This window comes from Saimiri boliviensis, chromosome 13 (genome assembly GCF_048565385.1).
Source record: "Saimiri boliviensis isolate mSaiBol1 chromosome 13, mSaiBol1.pri, whole genome shotgun sequence".
Taxonomy (NCBI): domain Eukaryota; kingdom Metazoa; phylum Chordata; class Mammalia; order Primates; family Cebidae; genus Saimiri; species Saimiri boliviensis.
Genome location: NC_133461.1, coordinates 65,007,232 through 65,019,307, shown reverse-complemented (window position 1 = coordinate 65,019,307; position 12,076 = coordinate 65,007,232). Strand labels below are relative to the sequence as shown.

The 12,076-nt window shown below is 41.2% G+C and overlaps 1 protein-coding gene across 12 annotated transcripts in view; it reads right to left on the bottom strand.

Annotated features, from left to right (window-relative positions):
• The window catches only part of PTPRM (protein tyrosine phosphatase receptor type M), an 836,104-nt gene that overhangs the window by 79,364 nt on the left and 744,664 nt on the right, over positions 1–12,076 (bottom strand). For all 12 annotated transcript variants that reach the window (XM_074383756.1, XM_074383758.1, XM_074383757.1 and 9 more), the window contains 2 exons: positions 9,680–9,756; positions 6,593–6,629 (listed from right to left, as the gene is read on the bottom strand). In XM_074383756.1, the coding sequence (XP_074239857.1) occupies positions 6,593–6,629; positions 9,680–9,756 (114 nt within the window). The remainder of the gene's footprint in view (positions 1–6,592; positions 6,630–9,679; positions 9,757–12,076) is intronic.

The window sequence follows — 12,076 nt, the reverse complement described above, 5'->3', positions numbered from 1 at the left end:
GGTTGCGGAGAAGATGGGCTGCTTTGTAAATTAGTTCAGTCATTGCGGAAAGCAGTGTGGGAATTTCCCAAGGAACTTACAACAGAAGTAACACTTGACCTAGCAATCCTATTATTGGCTGTATACTCAAAGGAAAATAAATCATTCTACATGATTCATGCATGATTCAGATACATACACATGTGTGTTCGTCACAGCATTATTCATATTGGCAAACACCTGTAATCAACCAAAATGCCCATCAGCAGTAGACTGGATAAAGAAAATGTAGTACACATACATCATGGAGTACTATGCAGCCGTAAAAAGGAACGAGAGCATGTCCTTTGCAGCAATATGGTAAAGCTGAAGGCCATTATCCTAAGCAAAACATCACAGCAACAGAAAATAAAATATTGTATGTTCTCACTTATTAGAGAGAGTTAAACATTGAGAACACATGGGCACAAAGAAGGTAGCAACAGACACTGGGGCCTACTTGAGGGTTGAGGGTGGGAGGAAGGAGAGGATTAAAAAAGTACCTGTCGCGTACTATGTTTATTACGTGGGTGACAAAATAATCTGTACACCAAACCCTCATGACATGCAATTTACCTAGATAACAAAGTTACACATGTACCCCTGAACCTAAAAGTTAAAAAATAAAAAGTAGCCCCCTCCAAAAAAGAAAGTGCCCTAAGTGATTTAGAAATATTATCTTATTTAAACTGTACAATAACCCTACAGGGTAGACTATTTTCATCTTCATTTATGATGAGTGCAGAGAAGTAAAGTAACTTGTCCAAGGTCACCCAAGTTACCAATGGAGGAAACAGGGTTGGGGGTTGAGTTCAGACAATGTATTTCCAGAGTCCGTGTTCCTAATCATTAAGCTTTGCTGGGCTGTTTCTCACAAACAGTAACAGGTCACACATACATGGCATTTGCTCCATGCCAGGAACTGCTCTAAGCATTGATACATACTCACCCATGGGAGGCAGTACAGTGAGTTAGGGAGGAACATTGATGCTGGAGTTCAACGGCTGCACTTGAATCTGGCATTTGCACTTTTAGATGTGTGACTTGGAGCATGTTATTTCAAGTCTCTTTGTCTCCCTTCCTCTCATTTATAAATTGGGGACAATCACATATATGCCCCATATTTGTGGTAAACATGAAATGAGATATGTATGTGTGAGTGCTAAGAACGCTGTCTGGCGCATGATAAGGTCCTGACTATTATTACTCTTTACCAAACACCAGGGCTCTATCTTACATAAACAAAGGAGGTTCAAATACCTTTTCTGACACAGCACAAGAATCTGGACCCCAGCCTTCTGGCTGTGGTACATGTGCTATTTCTACTACATCCTGCTTTTACAAAATAGACATCAGCTGTGGGACCTGCTACTCTAGTCTCTGGTCATTGAGATAATTTTCTAATATAATTGCTAAAATTGTTGAAAAGTGAGCAAAGGCAAAAACTTTTCAGGCACAAATGCAAAATAACGCATAGACAGAAAACCCAGCCTGAGATGAACAGTAAAACCCAAACTGACCGTGGTTCAAAATACTAACGAATATAACAAAACTCTAGGGTCTTTTAGTATAAGGTTAGGCTAGTACACATTTTAGTAAGAGTTTGTTAAAGTTAGTAAAAATTTTGATGCTTTCAGGAGTGTACTTCATGTAGTTATAAACGACCTATGACATTTTGTTAACCCTAAGAAGTATGGTTTTTTAAAAAGTAGATTAATTAAGTCTATGGTTTCTGTCTTATCCCAAAATAGCTTTTAATGTTTCTGACCAAAGTGAAGTTTGTATCCTGAGGTCCACAGAATTACTGTAATTCATGAATAAAATTGTGGGGTGGGGGTAATCCATGAACAACCTTAAATGAAATTTTCTTTCTGGGGAAAGAATCTCAATATTTCATTAGTTTCAAAAGAAGTTTTGTGTCTTCCAAAGGTGAGGAACATTTGACCCTGAGTGTACAAGGCTGGGCAATTCTCTGGAAAACACTGTTGGGGGCACAAGGGTCTCCTTGTTCTCATGTGGTATGGAGTGTCTGTTTGGAGATCCTCTCTCTAGTCCTGGACTCCACCAGGTTGCTGTACAGAGCTAATGCTGATGGAGACAAAAAGAAACTGTATATGGCAAGATGAAGGCTACGGTCAGAACCCCAATCAGGTAGCCAACCCTGTTGAATGAGCAGTTCAGAAAGAAAGAAATGATGAAATGAGCATCAAGGCACCTAAACTTAAAAGAGTGATGTGTGCATCTCAACAATCTGTAGCTCAGGTTACAACATCGAAGACAATAATAGTTAACATGTGTTTTCAGACATGACTGTATCATGGAAAATTTATTTTTTTATTGTGTTGTCATGAGAAACATCATAACTTAGACAGCAGGGGCTGGATCTGGATTAACCATATGGTTGTGGAAAGTGAGCATGCAGTACATAGAGAAGAGCACGTCAGGCCTGAGCCTCTTTCTTGGGGGACCCCATGCACAGATGACTCTGGAAAATGCTCACTTACAAGTGAGGAGGGATGCTCAGGGTTGGGCAAGCCATGTCTAGAACAGACTCACAGCACTTTATTCAGTACCAGCCCTGCATGGTCTCTCCATGAGTTATCTGAATCCTGAAGTCAGTTTTAAAATTAAAACTAAACAGGAGCTGAGAGTAGTGGCTCATGCCTGTAATTCCAGTGCTTTGTGAGGCCAAGATAGGAGAATCCCACAATACCAAGAGTTTGAGACCAGCCTGGGCAACACGGGGAGACCCCAATTCTACAAAAAATAAAATAGAAAAAAATAAAATATATTAGCCAGGCATGGTGGTATGTAACTGTGGTCCTAGCTGCTTTGGAGGCTGAGTTGGGAGAATTACGTGAGCCCAGGAGTTTGATGCTTCAGTGAGCTATGATCTCACTGCTGCACTCCAGTCTGAGTCAAAGAGTGAGATCATGTCTCTAAACAAAACCAAAACCAAAATCAAAAGAACACGTATTCAGGGCCCCCGTGGCTGGCACCATGAGGCCAGCAGGTGCTCTCCCCAGTTGGTTCTTGTATGTGTGGCTTTATCCCGCTTGTAGGTCACATAGTCTCCAAGGTTGTATTTTGATTGTGAAATATGATCACTTCTGGGCAATGCTACCCACCTGCATGCTACTCTGCCCTTCACTTAAGCCTGCTTTTGAAATCTCCACTCTGCCCTGCCTGACATGCAGTAGCAGACATGACTTCCTCTCCTTTGAGCCCCTGGTTTTCTAAATCATAAATCTTGAATGTTACTGTTGTATTAATGTCTGGTCAGTCAGACATGACGAAGTTAATATTGGGTCATCACATATTAGTGGCCAGACAGAAAACAATAAAACCAAGGGGAGATAGGAAGAACATATTAATACTAAAAAAGCAACAGGTCTGGCTTGAATGGGATGCCTTCAATTTGCAGAAACATCACCTGTTATTATCAAAGGTCAAAGTCAGTTACTGCTAGAAAAATCAATAAAATTGAGGGTGGGTGGGAGGGAAGAGACCCAATAGGTAAATTTATAATATGTCCTTTGTATTGAAGGTTCTTGGTGAACATGTGTGCATTATTAACTCTTGGAAATAAAATTGGTGGTCAGCAAATTGGACCATTTGAAGAGTTTCAAAGGTTCCTGCTGTGAATATATTTTAAAGAATTATGTTAGTGCAAAACAGGAAAAACAGAGCAAGAAGACATTTAAAGATTGCATCTGCCTGTTGGTCATCATCACCCATTTTATTTTGTTGGCCTCTTGGGGGTATTAACGTTTTTTTTGTTTTTCAGCAAAGGTGATCCATGAACATATTCTACCTGTCCAAGCCAATTAGTGCAGATCATCAGTGATCTTGATTACTGGCTATCTAAGGCTATTAGTCCATTATGCTTGTGGCATATAATAGAAAGAAGATTCTAGCTTTCTCATCTGAACATCATGGTCTGAACGTATTATTATTAATATGATATGTATAGTCTTGACTGCACATTAGATTGAAAATATTCATTCATTTTCCCTCCTCTCCCTGCACCACCACCAGCAGTGATGTTGGTACTGCCCGTTTGAGAAGTCCAATCTGCAGCCCACCTTGTTGAGGGAAAGGCTGTCATGACGTGGTAAACAGGGCATTAATCAATGCCCTTCTCCATTAAGGGCAGACTGGTTGCCTACTGCAAACTGATTACATTTGCTATTTCTTATCTGCTTACAAATACATTTGCTCATTAACACTTGAATGCTGCCAGAGAGGGTTACTGAGCTATTAAATACCATTCACACGAATTCTGCAGAAACTGACTTCTCTAATGGCATTCCTCTTTAAAGAACAATCTCCTGCAGCGGGAGAGGGGCAGAGAGAATGGACAAAGGGAAGGAAGCCTGGTGAGGGGCCATGTATAGACTTGGGTGGTTTCAGTCTCTATTTTAGCTGTCTGTTTAGTCACATTAATCTAGAGGTCCTCAATATTGAAAATACGAGTAAGAACAACTTAATGTTCTTCCTGTCTATTAAAGCACAGGTTGCTAATCAAGTTATTGGAGAGGTAAGAAGCTCAGGAGTATTTTGAGATTTTTACAATCAAATTTTCACACGAATTTACAAAAACTGTTCATTTCAAATTATCATAAAACATATTCAATCTGATGTTATGATGCTTACCTTAGAACATTCTGAAGACCATTAGAATGAATTTCAAACCCCTAACAACAGGTCTCTCTAAAGGCACTGATGAATTCCATTTGGAAGCAACAGGGTTAGGAGGTGTCTAGGACCAGACTCTGACATGTGTCCCATATGTAAAAGCTCAAGCCGAGCCTACCTTCCTGAAGACCTCAGCAATCCCTATGTAGTGGGGCCTGCTTTGTGCCAGGTTCACACTGGAAACTCTACAGATGACTTTGCATCTGGCTAGCAAAGTGACCTTGGAAGGAGCCATTACCAACTTCATGTCACAGATGAGGAAAGACAATGGGAGCTCCAGCAGGTCACCTAGACCTGGGTGCAGAGTACCCCAGTGGTAATGTGAGACTGTGGACTCTGTGTGGTGCCACCCAGGTTCTTGGGGCAGCTGTGGGCTTGGGGCAGGATCAGCTTCCACAGTGGCTCCATTTCAGTCATAGCTGGAGTTTTCCACCCCAAAGCTTTGCTGTCCAATGCTGCCACAGGGAATAACCAAATGTAGCTATTTCTATCAATATGACAATTTAAAATTCAGTTCGTCATTTGTAGTAGCTGTATTTCAAGTATGCAGGAGCCACATGTGACTTGTTACTACAATACTGGACAGCACAGAGAGAGAACATTTCCACCACTGCAGAAAGTTCCACTGCACTGTGCAGATCTAAGTGTTGGAATTCTGCTCTCTGGCTACAACTGCCTCTCCTCCTAACCTATGACTCATCAATGGGACCCAGCCTCACTCCACTAGCTCCTTCCCTCTCCACATGGTTCAGTGGACACCCGACTGCTCTTCTTCCAAGCCTGGACTTTCCAACCCCAGTTATCTTGGCATCCTTGATTCCCTTGGTCATTGACTTTCTGTGTACAGCCACCCACCCCACCCCATGCCTAACCTTTGGCAGGTCACATCCTTTTGACTTCCCTGCTACTGTTCCTGGGATGTAGCCTATTGCTGCAAACAATGATCACATAATAAAATGGGGAGAACATGTGCTGTTCGGGCTTCACTGGGTCTTCTCTGCTTCTTACTCCTTCTTTAGTTCATCCCATATTGACTCACTGACTCATCCCTTAGGATGCCTCATTCTCTAAAACCTCAGCTCCCTCATGACCCCCACCCTCTGCTGATGGCCCATTTCGTAGGTTGGGAAAATCACCCAAAAACCATTGCCTTGAGCTTCCTCAACATGTCCTCTAGATTTCTTCTGTTTACTTTAGCCAAGGTGGCCCACCAACTGCTTTCCACCTGAAAGTACTAATTTCCTGTTCCCAGATCTTTGCTCATGATGTTTCCACACTTAGAAGGCCTTTTCCCAATCTCACCTCTGCCACAAAACTGTTTTTGGGTCACCCCACCTGAAAGCAACCCCTTCATGCTCCAAATTTCCCTAACATTTTATCTGTATCTGTACCTCTCACAGATGTCACCTGGTACTGTACCTACTAAAGTACATACAAGTGTATGTGTGTACACTTGTATATACATACATACTAAACACGCTAAACACAACCACTGTGAGAAAGGGGTGCTTGCTGGATTCAGCCTGGCTCCCCAGCAGGAACCAGCACAGTTCCCCGTGTAGAGAGTACCTGGTGCATATTGATTGAATGGCTATCTATATATCTACTTTTGCAAATGTCAGACTTACTCCTAATGTAGACGGATTGAATTCAATAAAGAATTGATGGACACATTTCTCCTAATGATCTCAACATGAGGTTCTAACTAAATGATGACATGACCAGAACATCTGATGGGAAGACAAAAGTGTACCTGTTGATGGCTAGAACTGTAATAAATGTGCAGTATCTTCCTGAGAGAGGGTGAAGTGGGTATAAAACGATAGGAAGTGGGCAAAAGAAACAAAGAAAGACATCAAAGTAGAAATACACTTACCTTGGGTAGCAATGTAATGATTGGGTCGATGATAACCCTAAAAATAAATAAAACAGAATATTTGATATACATAAAATCAATAAACAGCAGAGAAGTCACACGTCAACTTTGCCGAAATGAATGTGCACACAAACGCCAACAGTTTCATCACCTGAAAGTTAAATTGGCAGATGCAGCACCATTGACTTTCTCTTAGTAAGTGAAGGTACATCAAATACAACAGTTCTGATGCTTGCACCGAAGGTGTGGGTAACTTAATCATAACTGGTTATGAGATGATGGATGAACAAGAAATACTAACAACTTATGGATCCTCTGAAATAACATGAGCATTACTCTCATGAAGTGTGAACAGGGTGAGAATTTGCAACAGAATTGCATGTGTTTGGGATGTTGTTGGCAACGTGCCAAGGGTTTAACACATATTCTGTCATATTGGTATAGATAGTTATATCAATAGTGATCCTCGAAACCATACTTAAACACTGCTAATGCCATGATATGCTACTGTAGCCAGGGCCAGGAAGTTAGGGAGGCAGACGTTCTGAAACGTGTTTCATCCTCATTTCCTCTCTAAACCCTACCCGAATCTGTTCCACCCACCGTCTTCTCCTCAGCATCCTGGACGCCTCTCTCCCTCCCGCATCCCGTGGCCAATCTGCCAGCAAATCCTACTGGCTCTACCTTCAACGTAGCTCAATGGTCTCTCCAATTCTCACCTCCACGGCCACCTCTGACTCCCACAGCCACACAGCAGGCTTCTCTGCTGCCTCTCCTGCCCACCTGCAGTTCATTTCCCTCCTAGCAGCCAGATCACGTCATGCCTTTGCTCAGATCCCTCTAACGACAGCCATTCTCACTCACAGAAAAAGCCGAAGTCTTTTCAACTGTGTACCTGACCTGGTCCATGACCTCTCCCCCATATCACCGGCACCTCCCCAGGCCCCTTTACACCATGCCGATGCCGCCTTGCTTCCTTTTCTTCAAATTCGCCAGGCAAGTTCCACAAGGCCTTTGCTTGGGCCATTTCTCAGCCCAGACGCCCTTCCTCCAAGCATCTATGTAGCTCAACCCCTCGCCTTCCTTACTCACTTGCTACCTTCTCACTGGCAGTGACTACAGCCACTCGATTCAAAATTGCTATCAGTGCCTCCAGGTCTGGTGCTCTGAGTCCCCCTTTATAGCTTTAGTTTTCTCTGCAGTACATAAGACTTTCTAATTCACCATATAGAATTAACTTTTTAATTTATTGCCTATTTCTCCTAATTAAAACAGCAGCTCCACTGGGTCAGAGGTTTTTTTTTTTTGGTTTTCGTTTGAACTGTTCACGATTTTCCTGCTAGCACCTAGAAAGGTAACTAATGCATGATAAGCACTCAATAAGATCTAGTGACTAAGAGAATAAAGTGGCCCTCAGTATTGACTCTTCTCTCTTAAAATAAAATTCAAACTCGTTAATCCAGCTTTTTCATTATTTTATAGCCTTGCTCATGTAGGTGACTTCCTTGAGTGGAATGTCTTCTCTCCTGCATCTCCACTGACTCACTGGTTAAGTCTTACTGAAATTACATCCGCTATGATGCCTAATATGATCACAGTGACTCCTTCATTCAGTGGTTCATGAAACACTTACTAAGAGCTCTCTATATTCAGGCATGTGCCAGGTGCAGGGGATATAAGATGAGTAGGACACTGTTCCTGTACTCAAGGACCGGGTAAGGACTGCAGGAGCTGGCACTGCAGGGGCTGGGACTGGAGTGTGAGCAGTCCCCCCTGGAGCCTCTCAAGGGAAGGTGCGCTGCCGCTGACCTAGAGGTAAGTGGATTGGAGACTTGCATTTCAGCTTCTCAGCTTCTGAGCTGGGAGACTGTCGAGAGGAGATGACTTGTCTGGAACACCTGAGTACTTCCAGGAGATACTCACTAAACATCTGCTGATTAAAGGAGTAAGTGCAATGTGCCTTATGAAGAAATCTTGCTTTAATAAAAAATAAATGAAACCTGCAACGGGTATGGTTTTGGTTGTTATCAAAATAGCCAGGGGTCTTCATGTGATGAATGAGATATGAACTATTCTTTAAATAATCATATCCCAGTCCCCACCCACAAATCTATAAATGAAAATGTCAAATCTGTCCAATTAGCACTAAGCACAACATTCTCATAGTTATTTTCAGGTAACTTTCTTAAGAGATTGTGATGCTATTTACTTTTAGTAGCATCTGAGTAATATTCAACCAAGAAAGCAGAACAATCCATATATATACATCAATCCTGTCTATGAAAGTATTAATAGACTAAGAAATAGCGTGATAGCCAAGCATAGAGTATGCCTTTGGAACCACATGGGAGCAGAAATCTGTTTAATGTAAACTTGGGCCTTAGAGGTAACAGCAACTCTCCCTTGATTTTTCAGTCTACTTTTGATTTCATTCATTCTTTCAACTGAAAACATGCTGTCTCCTAAAGAATTTATTCTAATGTAAAACATTAAGTTAACATGATGCAGAATGAACAAAGAGGCAGTCTTCAATAATTAAACAGCCTACATATTTAATGACATGTCTTGCTTGCATTAGAAGTCCTGGTGAACAGCTGCAGACTACTTTGAAGACAACTTAAAAGTGCAGTGATGACAAGGGATTGCAAATCACCGTATTAGGAATTAGAGAGTTTTGTCCCATTAATATGCAAACAGATTTTTTAAGTGTCGAATAATACAAGTTGTTGACAAAAAAATGGAAATAACATTTTCTTAGTCCACATAAGCATGCGATGGCAAAGAAAGCACAGAATGTTACAGAGAAAGTCACAAACAAATGGGCTGCCTTGAGAAAAGGAGTGACTGTACCTTTACGGTTAAGTTCTGTGGTGTGTGGGGCAATATTCATGTGTTTGCTTTTAGATTCAGCCCAATGTATGTCCAACAATCGTACAGCAGACACAAGATCTGGTACAAGCCAGAATGGTTGAGTTTACTGAGTTTTATACTCTGATTTAATCATTATGCATTGTATATAAGTATCACATGTAGCCCCAAAATATGTACAACTATTACATATCAATAAAAAAATGATAAAATACATACGTCAATATAATTGCCATTGATATAGTCTGAGTTTGTGTCTCCTTCTATTGTCTGCAGCCTCACCCGGGAATGATCGTCTGCAAAAGGAAAGAAAGTAACAATTTATAAAAGCAATCTGGTAGGTGGCTCTGAGCCCCAGAATGTAAGCATATTACATAGAGATCACTCACATACACCCTGCTTTAAAGATAAAGAATACTTCACACCTTCTACTTCTTATTTTGCTATTAAGACTGAAATGGATTTATATTTTTTTACATTTTACAGTAAATTTCATTAACTCATTCTTTGGTCATTGATGGGTCTAAATCACTGGCAAAGGTTTGAGACTTTTACATACACTCCTGTGAACCACAAACAGAATTAGTTGGAAGTTTGAGCAACTTCACTAAATCACATACAACCCTGAGATGTTGAAGGTTTCCTGTGACACCTAGCTTGACAAATGATTATAAACTCACAGCACAGGTCTGGGATGTGCAGATATGATCCTAGCCTTAGTCACTGGTGAGTTCCTTAAGTCCTGTCTCTGTATCTGTGGGCATCAGCCAGCAAGAGCAAAGCTGTCGCCATTTACCATGTGACCACACGCCAGGCAATAAGGCCACCAAGACTCAGCCTCCTCATCTGGAGAAGGGGATGACACTATCTGCCTTAAAGTGGGCTGTGTCTAGGATTCAATGAAAACACAAATTGTCACAGAAGTACTACAGAGGATTCAGATTTATGGTATTAATTAACTAAATTATATTTAAATATTTCTTGAGTAAAAATATTTATTTGCAAATACTGCTGATATATCTCAATTATTTCCTTGAAAATGTATACTGTATTTATTTGTTACTTTAATTTTTTTTGGCAAAAACGGAGTCTAGCTATGTTGCCCAGGCTGGTTTCAAGCTCCTGGCTTCAAGCAGTTTTCCTGCCTCAACCTCACAAATGCTAGGATTATAGGTGTCACAGCACCTGGCCCCAAATCCACATTTTCAAAAGGCATGTGCTTCATATGTTGTCACTCATAAATGGAAGCTAAACTAAGAGGACACAAAGGCATAAGAATGATAACAATGAACTCTGGGGACTCGGGAAAGGTGGGAGTGGTGGAGAGGGATAAAAGACTACACATTGGGTACAGTGTACACTGCTCAGGTGATGGATGCCCTAACATCTCAGAAATCACCACTAAAGAACTCATTTCAGTAGGTTTTGGCGGGGACAGGTGGTGTTATAAACAAACAACAGCACCTGTTCCCCACAAACCTATTGAAATAAAAAATGAAAAATTTTTTAAAAAAAGAAAGGGATGTACTAACGACCCCCTAAGGGCTGAATTTTCCAGCACTGATCGTTGCTCTATCCCTGGCCCTTAGATTAGAGCCTGGAACATAGCAGGTTTACCCTCAAAATATTTTTTGAAGAAATGAAAAATGCATTTTGTTTTTTAAAAAATATGTCCTTTAAAAAGTATTTACCTAAGTTACTGTTCCCTTTAGCAGAGGGACCCTTCTTTCCAATTAAAATGTATGCTAAAACTCAGTATTCAGAATAAGTAAAAGCCAGCTGCTCTGAAAGGCAAGCACAGAGGGGCCTGATAAGAACATTTTGCAAAACTTCACTTCCAATGTTGCTGGAGCAGTGGAAGACCCTGCTTCTAAACTGCTACAGTTTTTTTCTGATGCTAACTTTACTCAACATTTCATTTGCGTTGGTCAGTGAGAAATGAAGTCCACAGCTTGAGACACAAGTCAGAAGAGCTGCAGACGATAGACCATTTTATCCCTCCCAGGTCACTGCAGCAAGTATTGGCCTGGATCCATTTCTTGAAACGCTAATGGGTGAAAGTCAAAATTTCACATTGGTTTCTGAAGTTTAACAATGTGTTGAGTAAATGTTTTGTCTGTTGTCAATAGTAAGGGCAGAAGGAAATTGGTGTCAATTTTCTAACGTTCCTTCCTGGATGGGGCTTTTCACTTCATGACAGATAGTCACATTATTTCATGTCAGTGCCTCACCATTAGTCGGGGTGCAGTAAGTTTATCTGGAATGTGGTGACAAGCTGGGCCAGAGAAGAAGAAAAGCTGAGAGGAGGTCGTGTCTTCCTGCTCTGCTCAAAGGAGACTATGGGATGCTCAAAAGAGACTACAATGAGCAAGTTCCAGGGTCGACTGTGTGGGTGAGAATTGCTGTTGGTGGGTTAGAATCCTCCACGTGTGGTTTTGGGCCAGTTACTTAATCTTTGCTTCAGTTTCCTTAGCTGTAAAATAGGGAGGAAGAGTGCCTACCTTGTGGGATTACTATGAGCATTAAAATAATACACATAAAGAGATCAGAACAAAGCCTGGTATATAGGAAGCGATGCATAGATGTCAGTTATTATTATCATGTGCCATGTAGTTG